The following is a 19,350-nucleotide window of genomic DNA, read 5'->3' on the forward strand; positions in this document are numbered from 1 at the left end:
GTGTGTGTGTGTGTGTGTGTGGTGGCACATCTTTCTGCTGCATAGGGATATCTAAATTGTATAAACAGTCAAGTTACTTGAGACCAACTTTACAGTATAAATTGTGGCATCAAATAGAACAATATCATTTTTGGTGGAAAAATAACACGCGAGTATAAAACGATTAAACAACATATATATATATATATATATATATATATATATATATATATATATATTTTAGGAAGCACCTCATAAACTGGCTTTGAAGGCAGTTTGAACTGAAGATTGCCCAGAGCAGTTGAACAATGGCAGCATCTGTGGGACAAAGGTATAGACTCTAGGGCGCTACTTCCCAGGTTAACTATTGATTTGAGTGGTAGAATGAAAATAGGTTATACTTTGGATTACAACATACCTGAAGTAAAATTTCTAGCACTGCTACTTATTAGCTACATAATCTGGGGCAAATGAGTTAACTTGTGTGAGACCTAGCTTCTTCATCTATGAAACAGAGTAAGTAAAGTCAAACTTGCAGATTTTTATGGGATGAAATAACATATTTAAATATATATAATGAAGTGTCCACATCTGACATGAACTTAGAACTGAGCAAAGAAAGGCCCTCCCTCCCTGACATCCCGGGTAGTATTACGTGGCCATCTGTTGGCAGACCTAGCATGCAGATTAATGCTACTAAAACTGCAATTAAATCGCTTTGCAATTTAAATAGGCTATTATGTGATAGGAAAATGTACTCCATTCTGTTCTTTATATAAACCTTTCATAAGTGCCCCCTGTTCTTTAGGAAAGATATCACGTTCTGGGTATGTGAAAGAAAATTCGATCCACTCACAAGGAGTTCAGAGTCTAGTAAGGGAATTATAAAATGTGGAAAATTATAACATGAGGTAGGAAGAATTATAATAAAGATATGACAGTGTGCCATGGGCAGGACATGGTTAATTCTGCCCATAACAGAGAGAGGTTAGGGAAGGATTAGTGAAAGAAAGACCACTGCACTAGGTTTTGAAAGAAAACTGCACATTCACTAAGGGGAAAGGGGATGAATGACATTTGTCGTTTGCCTGGCAGAAGAAACAGCTGGGCAAAGACACACAGGATCATTCTGTGCACATGTGAGAAACTGCAGGCAGCATGCTAGAGATGAGGCTAAACATATAGGCTGAGGTTGGGCTGTAAAAAGTAATGCCAAGAAACCAAAAATAAACCCTTGCTCACACGGTCAATGATTTTCAACAAGGATGAAGGGAAAGAATAGTATTTTCAACAAATGGTGCTGAGAAAAGTGGATATTCACATGCAAAAGAATGAAGTTGAACCTTTACCCAATACCACATGTAAAATTTAACTCAAAATGGATCACAGACCTAAACATAAGAGTTAAAACTATAAAACTCTTAGAAGAAAACATAGGGCAAAAACTTCACAGCACCGAAGTTGGCAATGATTTCTTGGATACAGCAACAAAGAAACAGGCAACAACAACAACAAAGTATATAAACTGGACTTCATGAAAAATGAATATCTTTGGGGTATCAAAGGACACTGTCAACAGAGTGAAGAGGCAACCTACATAATGGGAGAAAATATTTGCACATCATCTATCCAAATAAGGGATTAATATCCAGACTACATAGAGAACTCCCAAAACTCAACAACAACAAAAACAAACAACCTAATTCAAAAATGGACAAAGGATTTGAATGGACATTTCTCCAAGAAAGACACATGAATGACTAACAGGCATATGAAAAGATGCTCAACATCACTAATCATTAGGGAAATGCAAATCAAGACCACAAGATGACACCTCATATCCATAAGGATGGCTATTTTAAAAAAGCAGAAAATAACAGGTGTTGGTGAGGATGTAGAAAGACTGGAACCCTTGCGCACTGTTGGTGAGAATATAAAATGGTACAACTATGGAAAACAGTATGGTGGGTCCTCAAAAAATTAAAAATTTAATAACCATATGATCCAGAATTTCCACTTCTGGGTATATACTCAAAATAAGTGAAAGCAGGGTCTGAAAACAATATTTGTACACTCAACATCCGTAGCAGTATTATTCACAATAGCTAAAAGATGGAGGCAACACAAGTCTCTATTAATGAATGAACAGATAAGCAAAATGTTTCATATACATATTATTCACCCTAAAAAGGAAGGAAATTCTGGCACAGGCTACATGAATAAACCTTGAGGGAACAATGCTAAATGAATTAAGCCAGTCACAAAAACCAAATACTTTATGATTTCACTAATATGAGATATCGAGAGTAGTCAAAATCATAGATACAGAAAGTAGAATGGTGATTGCCAGGGGTTAGGGAGAGGGGGAAATGGGGCTTGATTGTTTAATAAGTATAGATTTCAGCTTTGCTAGATGAAAGGAGCTCTGGAGAGGCACGGTGTCCTGGTTGCATAATAATATGAATGTATTTAGTGAAACCTAACCATACATTTTAAAATGGTTAAGATGTTAAATATTATGTTATACGTATTTTACTACAATAAAAAAAAAGGCATACCAAGAAATTTAAAATATATCCTGGGAAATGGTCAGTTGCTTCAGGGCAGGAGAAGGACATGGTCGAATTTTGTAAATATATTCAGATATTTATAGGTATACAATAATTTTACTCACGAAATACTGAGGAATCATCTTATACCAGTAAAACCTCATTGGACAATTTACACAACCTTTAACCAAACAATACTTACCTTTAATAAGACTATTCAAATAACATTTTGACAAGATAAATGTATGAACTTTTGATAGGTGTTCTAAACCTGTGGTATAACACTACAGCAATACCAACTGCTTTGGATGCCTAATTAACTTTGGGTTTTCATAGAACATAGCTGAGTGTCAAACATATTTTATTTAAAAATTAAGAAACGTGATTGACACAGTGACTGAAATTAAAGGCAAAGAAAAGGAGACAATACAATTTCTTTAAGCAAGTCCATCAATTCTGACTTGGGACGCTTAAGAACCTGCCTCTTCCTTTTAAAGGGGGATAATCCTTTATGAGTTTTACAACAAATGCCGCTTACCCGTTCTTTGCTTGAAAGGTAGGGAGTTCTGTAGAGAAAGGGGGCTGGAAAGTCAGTTGGAAAACATCAGGGCTACGTCAGTCAGAAAACTGTCAGCCAGTTGCAGGTTAAAAAAGATTTGCTAAAAGTAGTGATGTTTTCACTGGTTCAAGTCTGTCAGAAGGCTTTAGATTCTCCAGCGCCTCACACCAGCAACTTCAAAACTAACTCACTCCAGATGTCCCTATGATCATCTAATCAGACATCAAAAGCTGTATGGTGACAAGCTCACATGCTGCTTTCGAGGACGCTACATGTTTCCACAAGCGTGAAACACACACAGTAGTTACTTTTAAAATGAGATTCATCTAAATCAGAATTCCATTTTAAAGTACAGAGCTATTAGGAAAGGGGCCACCCTCTTGAAAAAGAGAAAAGTCTTTTAAATGTCTGTACAGTGTCATTCGATGACTAGATTTTGAAAGAAGAAAACAAAATGAAACCTTTACTTCAGAAGAGTTTAGGTTGTGAGGGAAAACAAAATCTCCCATCACAAGAGATTTCTAAGAATTGTACCATGCTCAGAGGGGGGGAAAAATCATTTCCTCTCAATACTGATTGTCTTGTTTCTTCTCAAGGTGAACTTTCATTAACTCTTTCCTTGCCATCAATATTCAGTAAACGTCCACAACACAGAAGGTGCACAGAGCAGATCAGAACTTACAGAAGACATGATCTATACCCTTGAGCTTTCACTTTAAAGTAACATGATCTACTTGCACTTTAGTCTACAGGTTTAAGCAGTGCTCTCCTCCAAAGAATTTAAGTGTGCATATGTAGATGCATGTATGTTTTTACACTGCTGCCTTTGTGTATTTAGCTTTTTAAAAAATATATATTTCTTGATATCATTACCTTGAGCAATAAAGTTTGGCGTTTTGCATAGAAATATAGCCTCATTTCATGAGCACTAACAAATATTGAGACCTTAAAAGGAAATTTAAAGATGAATTCATACCATACCAATCAAGTTAATAATTTACATCGGGAACCCTGAAGTTGCTAGTTCAGGTGTCTGAGTCCTTAAGAACAACAGGAGTTCATATAGAATTTCTATTTATTATTTCCTGTTAGTGACACAAAATTTCTGTGGAAATCATCCATGATGTAAATGATTTTCTCAGGGTCACAGAGTTACTGATGCAATCAGGTAGAGTAAAGCTACCTTAAACAGCACCTTTACCAAACAACACTGTCAAATCACATCTGCCCATGCTATTAACATGAGATGCTTATTAGTGTTTTACTAAGAAACACCTTGTAAATGTTCCCATGCTCTTGAATTAATTCACATAGGAGGATTTTTATTTTCATTTTCTTCCAAGTCACTTGAAACCAGAAGAACTTCTTAAAGAAGACGGAATATAAGGAAAAATTTGAAGGGGAAATCTTCAGACATGATGGCTATAAGAGAGGAATCTTGTGCAGAAATTTCTAGTCTAATCAAGGATTTTCTAAGTTCTTTGAACATAGTTATTAGAAAATTACAAAGCTGTAACTACTGAGATTACTAACTTTTTGATGATAGAACTCACAGTTTTATTACAAAAAGGTAGAACTCAGATAATTGACTCCATTGACTGCCTATTAAATTATTTTCTTTGTTCACATTTCACGGACACTAACAAAATTAGGCTTTATAATGTTTGTCTCTAGAATTATCAAGGTTTGTTCTTTCCCTATAATTCTATTTTCTCAGAATCAACTTCTATGATGGAGTCATTGCTAGAATTGTAAGAAGATAAATCAGGCCTCACTTGAAACTGCTGACTTCAGCCACCCATCCACATCATAAACTCCAAGTGGAGAACCTGTGTTTAAATCTCTCTCTCCCCTTGACAACACTAAAAAACACAGGTAACACACTGTCCTAAAGCAGAAAATCCTAACCTAAAGCTATTTAGGGAGAAAAACAGTATGTATACAGGTAAGTTCACAATTTTTACATTTTAATTCATATATACATATGTGTGTGCATATATCCGTATATATGTATACACATACATACGCACACATTCACACATCTTTACAGAACAGTTAAAAGTTGCCGAATTGAATTCATTTTGCCCAGCTCAGAAGTAAAAGTTTTAATCATCTAAATCATATTTATGTGTCAGGCACTGTGTCTGGGGGTTTGCATACAAAAATGAATACATCAGCTCATGCCTCTAAGGAGCCCCGTCTTGTAACAGACATGTAAACAAGCAGTTATATTTGAGTGAGATAAGAGCTAGAGATAGTACACATGGTAATTCCCATGACAGGCTGAGCAGAGTATAGACTAAAGGCAAAGGACATTAATTTTAATGGTTAAAAATATATTATTTGATGATTTGATACTCGCTGGTGGATTGCTAGGCTTAATTGCTTTAGCTCTGGTCTTCATAACCGGGTTGTAAGTTTCCTGAGGACAGGGACCATGCCTTATGCTTTCCGGATGGCACATGGCAGAGGTCATGGACATCTAAGGGATTAATCAATTTATGGTGGCATAAAAGCAAACTCATTCAATTTTCATTACGTGCAGATCAATCTAAACAGCAAACGACGACATGTCATGGTTACCTCTTTAATTTCTGAAGCTGGCCTCTGAATAGTGATCCCTCTTTTTAGACTTTCAGTTCTGGACTAGACCCAAGAAGAACGATGGGAGAGAACTCACCTAAACAGGGGTCACAATCCCCAGGTTCCTTCATTAGTCATGGCACAGACATTCAGACTGTCAAAATTTGTTTCACCAACTCCTGCAAGGTTTGGTGAAAAACTCTTTCACACAATAAACTGGGCTTCTAGATTTTCCCCAGCTGAATGTGAGTCTTACAAACGTAACTGTTTCAGAAATTAAGCTGCCTAAAGTTGCCAAACTAAGTAAACATTTGGCCCCATGAAATACTGGATGGCAGCTTTATCTCTTAAAAACAAAGCCATATGAAAACCATCGCTGCAATGTGTCTCCAAGCTCTGGCTTATCAGCACACAGCGTGAACAGCTGGAGTTACAAACACCAGGACTATTATTAAATCACTGTGTCAAGAGGGGGGAAAAAAAAAGAAAAACCTTTTGTAGGCTTCAGTATCTCTAAATAATGAGATTATATATTACATGCTATTTCTCCCTCCGTTTCATTCTTCAGTATCCATCTCTCCTCAATGACAATGAATAGAGCCTTCCTTCTAATTTATGTCAGAGTCTACAATGATTATTTTGTTCCCCTATTTCTATAGCTGCTTAATTGTATATCTAACGGATAGAAAAGCATGATTTGGTCATTCCGAACTTTCATTAAGTTCCTATGTTGGATTTTGACAGTCAGCAACCCACAACCAAAAGTCCTCTGACATGTCAGTGACAATTTGATGATTTTAATCCGAAAAGCCAAGCTATTTAACTTTCTCTGTAATATTTCAGCAATTCCTTTCACGGATTTGAAAGTGTTTAATCCAGGAGCAACACTGGCTATAATAACTTCAATATACGTGACATCCAAGGGGAAATTCTTCAATCAATACATATATGCAAGACACAAAGAGAATGCTTCTACTCACTGGAAAGATTTTCTCTCACTGGAAGCTACCTGCCATTATCTTTGCTGATGAAATAACAAAAACTCCACAAAACTGATACTGGATACTGTATTCTCACTTTTCATTCCTATTGAAAACACAGGACCACTGGAAAAAGTTCTTCTCCCCAGGGTGTCTTCCCAAGGGGTTGGCGCCCCTTTCCCCCAATCTTACTGCTGCTACGAACTGTGTTGTTACTGACCAAAGAGTTATTTTGGACCTCTCAATGCAACAATTCAAAAACTTCCATTCATCTGTACATCTTGGATTTACATACTATGTGTTGGAAAGGAAAGGTAATACTATGATGAAACAACCTTAATTATTTAATACACATTTGGAGGACAGCCGCAATTTCCACTTTACTTCCTTATCACTCATCATACTCTGAGAATTGGTGGCTTTCCCATATTATTTCATCCTAAATCCCCCAAAAAAGTGGTTCTTGATCTTTTGTATTCCTTTTAACATTTGATAAGTGATAGAGCCCCTTCAGGAAGTGCGCGTGCGTGCGTACGCACGCACACACACACACACGCACGCACACACCATGCCATGGCATAAAACTTCAGAGAGTTAACAGACCCTCTGAAACCCACCCATGGAGTACCAATTTAACAACTTCAAAAACTGCCATGTTATTTTTTGAAATGAAATGTATATATTATAGACACAGACTTAAAAAAACAGAGCAGTATTGTCTTAATTTATTTTGGTGAATCAAGACAAGTAATAGTTTTAGAACAAACAAAGAGAACAACCACAGCATTGTAACTTTCAGGAATCTACTTTTTAATTTACTCACCCTGCAGGATCATTTTGCCTTAGGGGTTAAACGTGAAACTATAAACAGTCATTAAAACACAAAACAACCATGGTAGTTAACCGGATATTAAGGGGAAAAAAAAAAAAAATCACATCTGTTTTAGAGTTCCCTTCCATCCGCAAATTCAGGAACATCAATTTCAAGAACCTGGTTTTATGGCTTGCCCTTAAGTCAAGAACACCAGGTTACAATCAAGGCAAGGAAGGTAAGACTGCCCATAAGGGAGGCTCTCACTACAATATCTTGCCCCCAGGATTCTCTTTCTTTGATTCAAAACCGGTCAGTAGAATTGACTTTTCTACTCCTTGAAAAATAGTCATTACTATTTGCACATCAATAATCGTGCTATTCTGATTAACTGGATAGGTTTGTGAAAAGAGGAAGAAAGGAAACAAATTCCTGTGCTGTTTATCTGGTGGTACTCTAAGTGACAAGTGCTGAGATTTAGTGGCTTTGCAGTATACACAGGATTAGAAGCTTGCAGAGGATCTGATTTTTCTAATTTAAACCCTTTTTTAAAACTCCAACTTGTTTGATGGTGTACATCTTAAATAACTAATACGTAATAACTTCACCAGCCAGAAAACAAGTGCAACTTTTCCAACATTTCAAAAACATATCTCCAGACATCAGAGAAAACTCTCCTCCCTATAGCAAGCCTAATGAAGTACAACTAAAAATAACAATCATCAACTGTGGTTTTAAAGGCAATATTTCAATATAATCAAATGTGTCAAATATTCATCCGTACAGCTTCTTATGCTGTGGGTTGTAAGTAAGTTTCATTTCTTGGGAATGATTGAATATAACCCACTTGGGGCTCTGCCATCTGTGAATTACTTACATACGAACACTCTGTTTAAGAGATGGAAATTTTGTTGTCATTGCCTTTCTTCTTGGATATTGAAATGAAATGCAATTGAACAGAGCTTTTTAAGCAATTATTTTTCATATTCGTTGCTACATGGGTACCTTATCACATGTTCCCCACGTTCGTCATCGCTTATCAAATCATAGGAATCAAGTATAGTGCCGCTGAAGTGGAGGAGAATCTGAGAGATGGAGAAGAATCCATATTCTCAGATTCTGTACTACCTGGGCTCAGGTCATTGCCACACAGAACGCTCTCTGCAGTGTGCTCCCATGGAAGAGTTGTGGTTCTTATGTCCCCATGGTTTCCTTGAAAGGCTACTCCTCTGATCACTGAACAAACAATACAAGTGACTATAGGGCTATGTGTAGGGTGCCACATAATTTATCATCCATACATGGACACCTCTGAGAGTTAGCGGGGAAACTATTAATAAATACGCCAGAACAACAGGCATGAACTAGGATTGCCCCAGGCAAACCTAATCATACTGTTATCCCAGAGATATTGTGCAACTCAAAGAACTTTCTCCCAAGGGTCTCAAACCATTTCATTAGTGCTATTTCCAATTTTACTTCGGTCTAGAGCTACTCTGTCCAATAGAAATAGAATGTGAACCACAGATGTAATTTTTAATTTTTTAGTAGCCATTTTTTTAAAGTAAAAAGAAATAGGTGAAAATTTAAATATATTTTATTCTATCCAGTTTACCATAGTATCATTTCAATGTGTAGTCAATACAAAATTATTAACGAGATCTTTTACTTTTTTCATATTTCAATCTTTGAAATCTAGTGTGCATGCCACACTTAAAATACATTTCTGTACTCAATAGTGACATGTAGCCAGTGGCTATGATACTGGACAATCAGGTCTGACCAGCCCACGAGTTAGGATGTGCAGGGATAAAGGAACAGAGTTATAATACATACATACACACGCACACACACACACACAACACACACACACAAACACACACACACGCAAACTGCATTTTCCTTCTAGGTAAAAAACAGATACACCTAAATGTCTTCACTTACTAACTTTACACTTGCCTGGGGTGATCCAGACCTTAGGGCAGATAAAACACTCACCTGGCAGATTCTTTGGGGGAGCAGAGAGAATATCTGAGTTAGAAAAGTTGGGTAATTGCTGAGGATTTCTAGGACTTTTTCCAGACTAATATTAGTCTTGCGTCCAACACACGTACACTGAGCGCCTTGCGTGTACTTAGGACTAGAGAAAGAAAGATAAATAAGGTACAATGCCTGCTCCTTGTAACGTTAAGGATTAAACTTTGCATGAAGATTATTTTACAATTGAGATAAGAGAAGCCTAGGATGTGCCATTATTCTGTGGCAAGGCAAGGACCAGATTCTCTTCTTTGAGTCTCAGGTCTGAACTTCATCATCCACAGAGAACTCTGGGAGGGAAGGAGGAAATGTGCTTTCCCTTCTGCTGTTGATACATAGGGACTGACCCATGTTTGATAACTTGCATAGGTTAGGTAAAAGGATTTTCGGTGTCAGCATTTCTTCTTGAATTAGAATTTGCGTTTTTGCTAGTAATAATATACCTCCCTCTCCAAACACCCCAACTTGGAATTCAACAATATCATATTTTGGTAAGGATACAGAATCTAGCAGAAAGATAGTAGCCCTCATTTCCTCTAGGCAAGCTATATTGTTGTATTTTCAATTGGTCTCAACACAGAGCCTAAGTGATAGAAACACAGACCTAATATTGGTGGGGTTTCTGCATGTAAATCATGGTAACACAGATCACACTTTTGTTTCAGGGTGTATTCATGTCGTAAAAATAAGCAGTAAATTATACTTTCTTCTCTTTTATGTAATTCTTGTTTTTATAGTTCTTCTCTTCCTCCAATCCTATATATTCAGGCTTAACATGGTCTCAATCAGTGGGCGTTAAACACACACACACACAGCATACCACATACTGGTTCTGTTTGTACTCATCATTAGAACAGAACACACACACCTGATTTTTACTAAAGTAATGTTCCATTAAATATGTTTCTTTAAAAGGATGGGAAGTGAGAAAACATTACATCTAAACTACTTTCAGGACACTCCCTTGCTTACCAAAAGAAACATGCCCAAATATTGCTGCAAACCTATGAGTAATTACCCCGTGATTTATTATGGTGACTCCTATCTCACACACATTAACACTGGTTCTTGATAAGAATATTTTATACCAAACTGGGAGAATCCATTTAGCTCATTTAGCATCTCTACATACCAAAAATGTTGCTTTTTTTCTGAAGGCACTATACACAGTGAGACTTAAAATGGAGAAGAGACTTGCTTTTAGGAGACTTTTAAATATGCTTACATTATTGAAGATCACCTATTGCAGTGATACGCAGCCATTATCCAAAATCTAACTCTCAGGCTATTTCAGAGGATGAACCAAAATTACAATTCTTCAAAGCAACTCAGGACTTAGCAGAAAAATCCCACAGCTCCATACGGAAGGAGAGCATTGTCTCTTCAGGAAACTATTCGCCACTTAACTTCTCAATTCTAAGTAGAGCATTTATAGGTATACCTAGGTATAAGCACTTTTGGTATATAATTTTATTTTTCCTTAATTTGAATGTTGAGCTCTAGAAACCCAGTCCCGGTACCACATGTCTACGACACTGGTAGCCTGAAACTCTACCACCATTCACCACGGTATGACTTATGACTTCACAAAGCACTGTATTGTATTAACGTACTGAAGACAGATAAACTGTCTCTGGGAGCATTATGAAGGAGAAGGATGGGAAACCCAACGGTATAGTGCGCTGGTTAAGAGCATAGGTTCTGGCGCCAAACCACCTGGGTTAAATTCTTGGCTGTGCCACTTACGAGCTGTGACCTCTGACAAATCACTAAACCTCCTTCTGCCTCAATTTCATTATCAGTGAAATGGAGACAAAAACATGTTTGTACTTTGATGTGGAAGCATAGATGACTTCATGTAAAGCCCTTTTAACAGTGCTAGGCGCATAACTGGTGCGCTGTAAATAATAGCTATCACTATAACTATATACTAGCAATAGCTCATGCTACTTATTATTATAACTAACACTATATATCCTATCAAAAGCTCTAATTATCCACTTACTTAAGACGGCAAAGTCCCAGTTAGTTTATGGGTAAGGCGCTTTGATCTTTCATTAGGAATGCAAACGGCAGGATACCTACTGGAATAACAGGTTTCAGACTCTGGCCACTGGGGTGTGAAGCGCTTGGCTTGGCATCAGCAGGTGGGCTTGGCGCTGGGTCACTGCTTCTCCTCACCAGCAGCGGAGTGCCTGTAGGACAAAACAAGAGGTGAGAGGTCAAGAATGCCCTGGAGGGGAAGAGAGGGCATGGTACAATGCAATTTAATTAAAAAGGTTTACAACATGCTTTTATGTAAAAACATTCTATTTCTAAGGATGCCTATAAATTAATCCATTTCATGATCTTTTGTCATCTATTTATAGAATGACACATGGAAACAGAATCTTTCAGCTCTCAGCTTTCCCCACTTGCATTTCAAAACAAGCCATTCTACTTAACAGAAAACTGTTAGGCAATGCAAAAGTTGACAGTGTACAATTGAAAACTGGTCTAGAAAATGTATTTGAGTATTAAAACGAATGATTATCCAGCAGACAAGTGAAGAGGTTCACACAGTCAGTGCAATTTGCTATTCAGGAGAGCTAGAAGTATAGTTATTACTGCCATTTGGAGCTTCCCAACTCTTTTGAATGATGATATACACTGAAATAAATTATTTGCTGGGGTTATAGCAATAATGTCTATTTAAGAACACAAAGAGATGGTTTCATTCTCCTCCTTTTCTCCTAAAGTAGATAAAACTGATAAAGAAAATAAGTTAGTTCTTTTAAAAATATATCCTGATTTCTTTTTAATAATGAAAGCTTCCACTATTAAATATTTGAGTCAGTTATTAAATTCTGAAAGCAGATCATACTATTAGAAAGTTCAAATGAAATTCAACCTTAGCAGAAACAGTGGCCCAGCTACTCAGCCTGCAAATAGGCCGAAAAGAATTTGTTTCATACACAATTGGTCACTATAGAAGAAACTCTCAAAAAATCTGTTTGTGACTTAACAATCACTCTCTTCTAAAAATTAACTTTCTATTTGTGTGCCTTTGGGGAAAAAAGAAACAGTAGAAATGCAATCCTCTGTTTATCAATATTCTGAAAGTAATTCCCCAACTCCCGAGCTATTGCAGTTTAAAATAACATTTTTTCATACCTCATTTTATATGGTACAGTTATAAAAAGTGAATCCATTTTAAAGTTATTTACAAATCTGATTTTTCTATGTGCTACAACATCCTTATTCTGTGAACAAAACATAGAATTGCTAATACTTTTCACCCTTATTCAGTTAGAAATTGATTCTTAAAAAATAACTTATAATAAGAAATGAATGTGCTACTGAGGAGGAAACACTATGCCAAAAGGTATTATAAAGCCCAAGTTCACATTCCATTATTTATTTTTTATTAATAGACACTTCACTACATTGTTCCCCACCTCCATCTAAAACTTTTTTTAAGTATAGCTGATTAACAATATCATGCTGGTTTCAAGTGTACAGAAGAGTGATTCAGCGTTTTTGCAGATTCTATTCCATTATAGGTTATTACAAGCTACTGGGTATAATTCCCTGTTCTATACAGTATATCCTTGTTGCTTATCTATTAAATATATATTAGTGTGAAAAAAAATATATATATATATTAGTGTGTATCTGTTAATCCCGTACCCCTTATTTGCTCCTCCCCACTTCCCTCTCTGCTTTGGTAACCACAAGTTTGTTTTCTATATCCATGAGTCTGTTTCTCTGTTGCATATACATTCAGTTGTATTATTTTAAAACATTTCTTAAGCAAGTGACATACCAATAGTTCTAAGGTTGGCAATTATTCTCTGAAAGAAATATTAAAAACAGAAAAATAAGAGGAGTAAAAGTAAGAGAAAGTACCATAAAACCTTAGACAATAGAGTCCCAGTTCCACACCAATATGTTTTTCCCTCCTTCAGGTGATCTAAAGACTAAGAGCCTCTCAGGTTAAGCCCCTGAATTACCATTAACACAAAGTGAACCAGTCAGTCTAAACACAATCTCCTCAGAAACAACCCATTATCTTTAAAATTAAAAAGAGAATGGGGCCAACTCCATGAAACTCTGGTTTGTTTCCAGAGTTTTGACCCAGACTAGTACACTGCAACAGTCAATAATATCAAATTGGAAAAAGACAAACAAATAAAAAACATGTTAAACCTGTATGGGATACCGAGGTCACAAAATACGTTGATTTAGAGGCACAGAAATAAATATTTCAGTGACTGACAATTTCAGTTACGTTGCTTTTTCAGCTGAGTCATATACATCTATACATATACATATATATATACACACATATACTGAATGTGTGTGTGTGTTGGTGAGGGGAAAGAGAGGGAAGGAGGGAGAAAGAAAGACATTATTCTTGGGTAACAAATATATTTTTCTCAAATAAGCCACACTATATAGTTTTCCTTCAACTCTAAAGACATGACTGACTCTTTACTTACTGTCAGTATCTGCTGTTTTAATAACAAAACGTTAAATTATTTAAAACATAATTTTATAATAGCATGTATTTGCATTTCTATAATCAATCAATATGCCACAGTATTATAGGGTGTCTCCCAGAAGATGACAGTTCAGTTTTGTATCAGTGGACCAACTATTTGGAACATTAACAAACAAACAAACTGTAAAGCAGCTAGATCTTTTTTTTTTTTTTAACTTTTTATTTTATATTGGAGTGTGGCCGATTAAAACAATGTTGTGATTGTTTCAGGTGCAGAGCAAAGCGATTCAGCCATACACATACATGTATCCATTCTCCCCCAAACTCCCCTCCCATCCAGGCTGCCACATAACATTGAGCAGAGTTCCCTGTGCTGTACAGTAGGCCCTTGTTGGTTATCCATTTTAAATACAGCAGTGCGTACATGTCAATCCCAAACTCCCTAACTATCCCTTCCCCTGACCCTTCTCCTCCGGTAACCATAAATTCATTCTATAAGTCTGTGAGTCTGTTTCTGTTTTGTAAATAAGTTCATTTGTATCATTTATTTTTAGATTCCTCATATAAGGGATATCATACGATATTTCTCTTTCTCTGTCTGACTTACTTCACCCAGTATGATAATCTCTAGGTCCATCCATGTTGCTGCAAATGGCATTATTTCATTTTTTTAATGGCTGAGTAATATTCCATTTGTATAGGTGTCCCACATCTTCTTTATCCATTCCTCTGGTGATGAACATTTAGGTTGTGTCCATATCTTGGCTATTGTAAAGAGTACTGGAATGAACACTGGGGTGCATGTATCCTTTCAGACCATTTTTTACTATATGCCCAGGAGTGAGATTGCTGGATCATATGGTAGCTCTATTTTCAGTTTTTCAAGGACCTCCATACTGTTCTCCATAGTGGCTGCACCAATTTACATTCCCACCAACAGTGTAGGGGGGTTCCCTTTTCTCTACGCCCTCTCCAGCATTTACTGTTTGTGGACTTTTTTGTGTGTGTGTGTGTGGTACGCAGGCCGCTCACTGTTGTGGCCTCTCCCGTTGCAGAGCACAGGCTCCGGACACGCAGGCTCAGCGGCCATGGTTCACGGGCCCAGCCACTCTGCGGCATGTGGGATCTTCCCGGACCGGGGCACGAACCTGTGTCTCCTGCATCGGCAGGCGTGCTCTCAACCACTGCGCCACCAGGGAAGCCCAAAATCTAATTTTTAAATTCCAAGCCCCATTTGAAGGTGAGACTGAGTTATACTTTAAAGACAAGGAAAGATACATCCTACTGTATAAGAGAAAGTAATCAGAAGTACTGAAGATGATTTGGGCAAATCCTTGGATATATACATATAATAGGGTAAAAGGCACATCTGGCTGAAATGAGAGGGAGACAACTACATTTGGTGTTTGGAAACTCCTGGGGGTGGGGGACAAGGGGGTGTACATAAAATATAACCTCTGCACTGAAGGAGTTTATAACCTAACAGTAAAGATCAGACACTAAGAACTACAGTGTCGGGACAGTGGAGAGGACCTGGGCTTTGGAATCAAATAGACTGAATTTCACCTCTCCTTGCTCCGTGACACTGGACTGCTTTGTGATACAGTCTCATCATTTATAGCCTGATGATAACATCACATCACAGAATTGATGGAAAGCTGAAATAAAATAAGATATGCATGAAACATGGTACTGTCCAATATCTAATTTTCACACAGGAACCACTTCCTCCCCACATATACACACATACACAAGAAAAAGGAGGTTATAGCACTTGCTAATGCTGTGAGCAGTGTTACCTTATCTGCTCAAGAAAGCTGAACTCCTGAAAGTCAAGTGAATTTTCTTGGAATACTATGTAAATGAAAATAGTAAAACATAATTCTGTGTAAAATCAGGTGTAGCCTTACTATACAAATCTAAGCTTCTAAGAAAAACATGATGAGGTAGAAAGGAAGTGCAAAAATGGGAAAAAAAGCACTACCCATTGGTATTTTTCAGCTGAGAAAAGACTCATTAGATTTTAGAAGCAAAAGCCCTCAATTCAGCTCAAGGAACAGTATTATCCCTTGATATCATAGTTTCAAAGTCACTGGTTGCAGAGCCCAAATGAAATAAGAAATATTAAGACTAAAGCATAAAGTCTTATACAACTGCATTATGTTTTCCCACTCAGTTAAATATTTGAGGCCCCACTATGCATCAGCCTATACAAGGGGTGGACAATATTACGGTGAATAATCATGGTGCTTATTCTAAGCGTATCTTTTAAAGAAGGAGATGGGACAAGAACACTTCAGTATACAGAAAAGTAGGTCCCATGTAGTGTTCCAGGGGAGTTAGGTATGGCTTATTGGAGAACCCAATAACGAAGGGAGCCCAGAGGAGGGTCACCTAATCCAGTTTGGGGAAAAGAATTTTTAAAGAGGCACCAGCTAGTTAAAAGCCTCAGATTGGCACATCAATGAATCATGCAAGATATAAAGGCCAACACAAATTTAAGGTGTTACCTACATAAACAAAGGTTGCTGTCTCTTTGGTATAAATGGTGCACACACACACCCCTGGAGGGATTGCTTTCTCCATTTAGAGGATGTGCTTGGGAAGAAATCAGCTCAAATGCCAGATGATGTGTTATATATGAAATTCTGTTTGGGGGGTTTTGAAAGATGCCTCAGAAAGACAGGCAGTTATAGAGACTGAAACCGAGATCCAGAAGAATCATCCATATCATGATGCAGTGGGCAGAGAGAACAAACAATGGATTTAAACGCGAGTCCCGTGTCAAATGTCACAAAGGCACAAGTTCTAAGTTGCAGGGTGAACAGGAGCAGGGATTTATTTAAGAATGGTTAATGATTCTCCCGAGCAAAATCAAACGGGCAGCTTGTCATCAACACTGATGCTATTTCATCCTAGGGTGATGGACACCGGGAAAGCTTTAGGGGGTCCCAGTTAAGACGCTGACAAGGCATTCTGTGAGAACTGGGAGGCCCCAAGCACGAAGAGGCTGGGAGAGCGATGTGAAGAAAGAGGGACTCAGCAGTCACAGGCAAAAATGGAGTAAGAAACTAGAGAAGGACACAGGAGAACTCAGCAATGACTAAGTTCATTGACTAAGTTCAATGACATACAAAGCAAATGAGGGGGAGCGTCCGAAAGAAACCTAAAACCATTCTTACATTTCTTGCTCGAGGAAGAACAAGCAATAGGGAGGTTTTAGCAACTGTTATGGTTTGTTTCAGAAAAACAACAACAACAGCAAAAAACAAAAAACCATGAATCTTCGCCCACTGAAGGTTAGAATGATTTGCTTTTAATCTTAAGATGTCTGGGTATGCATGAGAAATTAAAGCCTAGATTTTCGGGCCTTCATAAAGGGGAGTATGAAGCTCATACTGGAAATCATATTGGCTTTCAGAATGAGTGATGGGGACAAACACAAGGTAAACAAAGGAAAACAGGAACAATCAGCACTGGCCTACAAATGGCACTGCATGCAAACTAACGAGAAAACCAGAATTTTTATTCCCAAGGAATCTTCAGAGGATTTTCGGAGTGTATCTAGAATGACATGTGGTTAACAGAGCCACAGAGGTGAGCCTAGAGGAGAGGTGGGGCGGAAGGGAGGAGAAAGGAACTGGAGTTAACACGATAAACTATTTTTGTGCAAAGAGGGCTAAAGGTTGGTCTTTGTAGAGGTTCAGTTTTCCTTTGCTCTGAAGGATTACTTCTGTGCTATTGAATTAGCAGGTCACCAAAACACCTAGTTTGAAGAAAGAAAACATACTCTCCTTCCAATGCTACTTACACTTAGGATAGATAACAGAACAAATATCGATGGGGGAAAAGGCTGTTGAAATACACCTCAACTGGTAAATATTTCACTTGATGAAAATGCATCGCAGATGGTTAACATATTTAGGGACTTAAAAAGAGATAAATAACAAAAGAAATGCTCTGCCGGGTAAGCAATATTAGTAGTATATTAATAATATTAACAGGATGCATTAGCTGTATCTCGGTTTCACACAGTACATTTCCATAACAGACTTTGTACCTAGTCAGTACCTGGAAGAATGCCTTTTAATTATCTTGCACTTCAACACTTGTTGAACGCATCTGGCATTACAGTATGGAGATGTCCTTCAGATATACGGTGCAAAAAGAGCAAGTGTGAGGAAACCTGCCTTCTAAAGGTGATCCTGGCACTACGTGCCCCCCAGGAGACAGCTGAGTTGTACCGCAGAGTCCAAGTCCTCTGCGTTAACTAAGGAAGCATGTTGGATAAGCAATACCAAAGGCCCTTCCAGATCTGAAAAGAGACAGTTCTGTGAGTTATAGAGCCAATAAGGAAATTGAAGTCCAGAGAAATTAAGTTCCTAAGTCTTTTGGACTTAATTTCTACTCCAGTTTTATCCACGTGACACTTTTCCATTGGGGGGGGTCACAACTTTACGTGGGTGAGCGCATGGAAGTAAGGGGGATGATGTCTCTTCAATGTGGTAGCAATTCTTTTCATCGAAAAAGGTCAGCAGATGGAAAGACTCGGATAGGAAGATAAAATGAAAGGGTGCTGGGAACTGAGTAACTAAAAGGCGAATACCAACCCATAGTCACATGGGCATATCTGGCAAGATGCTTGACTCCAGTAGTCAAGGCCTACCAGCACCTCTCTCAGAGGGCATGGTCTCTCTTATAAATGATTTAAATATCCTTTTCCTATTAACCCTCAAATACATCAATTAAAAAAAAAGAGAGATTAGTGAAAGTGGTACATCATTTGCTTTTGGAGACAACTAGGTTGTGTGTGTGTGTGTGTGTGTGTGTGTGTGTGTGTGTGTGTGTGTGTGTATGTTTCGTGGGCATGAGATAGGGCTTTTCCACTAATGCCTAACAAACTCCCCTTCACTGAAACCTGGAGACCTATAAAACAAATTGGTAATGATATCAATAGCAACGCAATTTATGGTAAAGTACCGGAGAAGACATCACTTTCACTACAGGAGTGCCTGACCAGGTCTGGTGCCTGGCCTGTGATGAATGCAGCAGCTGTGACATGCTTTCCGACACCGTGATGGAAAAACCACATGAGAGAAACCAAGTCACATTTTAGCAGAATTTTAGCTGTCCAAATACTTTACTCTTAAATATCACTCCATTAGAAAAGAGACTCCCAGTATTGCCATTAAAGGAGCAAAGAAGTTCAAGTTGACTAAGTGTTGTTTTTCTTTCATTTTGGATTGCGAAACCCCAGAAAAGCCTGTTCAACACACGATGGAACACACACAAGCAATTCACACAACAGTCTAGCAACACAATAATTATGAATGAGCTGACACATGATAAGATATCTTTTAGTATTTGGA

At 37.7% G+C, this 19,350-nt stretch overlaps 1 protein-coding gene across 2 annotated transcripts in view; it reads right to left on the reverse strand.

Annotated features, from left to right (window-relative positions):
- The window catches only part of PARD3B (par-3 family cell polarity regulator beta), a 1,051,931-nt gene that overhangs the window by 578,860 nt on the left and 453,721 nt on the right, over positions 1-19,350 (reverse strand). For both annotated transcript variants that reach the window (XM_032637435.1, XM_032637436.1), the window contains one exon: positions 11,584-11,693. In XM_032637435.1, coding sequence (XP_032493326.1) covers positions 11,584-11,693 — 110 coding nt within the window. The remainder of the gene's footprint in view (positions 1-11,583; positions 11,694-19,350) is intronic.

This window comes from Phocoena sinus, chromosome 7 (genome assembly GCF_008692025.1).
Source record: "Phocoena sinus isolate mPhoSin1 chromosome 7, mPhoSin1.pri, whole genome shotgun sequence".
NCBI lineage: Eukaryota > Metazoa > Chordata > Mammalia > Artiodactyla > Phocoenidae > Phocoena > Phocoena sinus.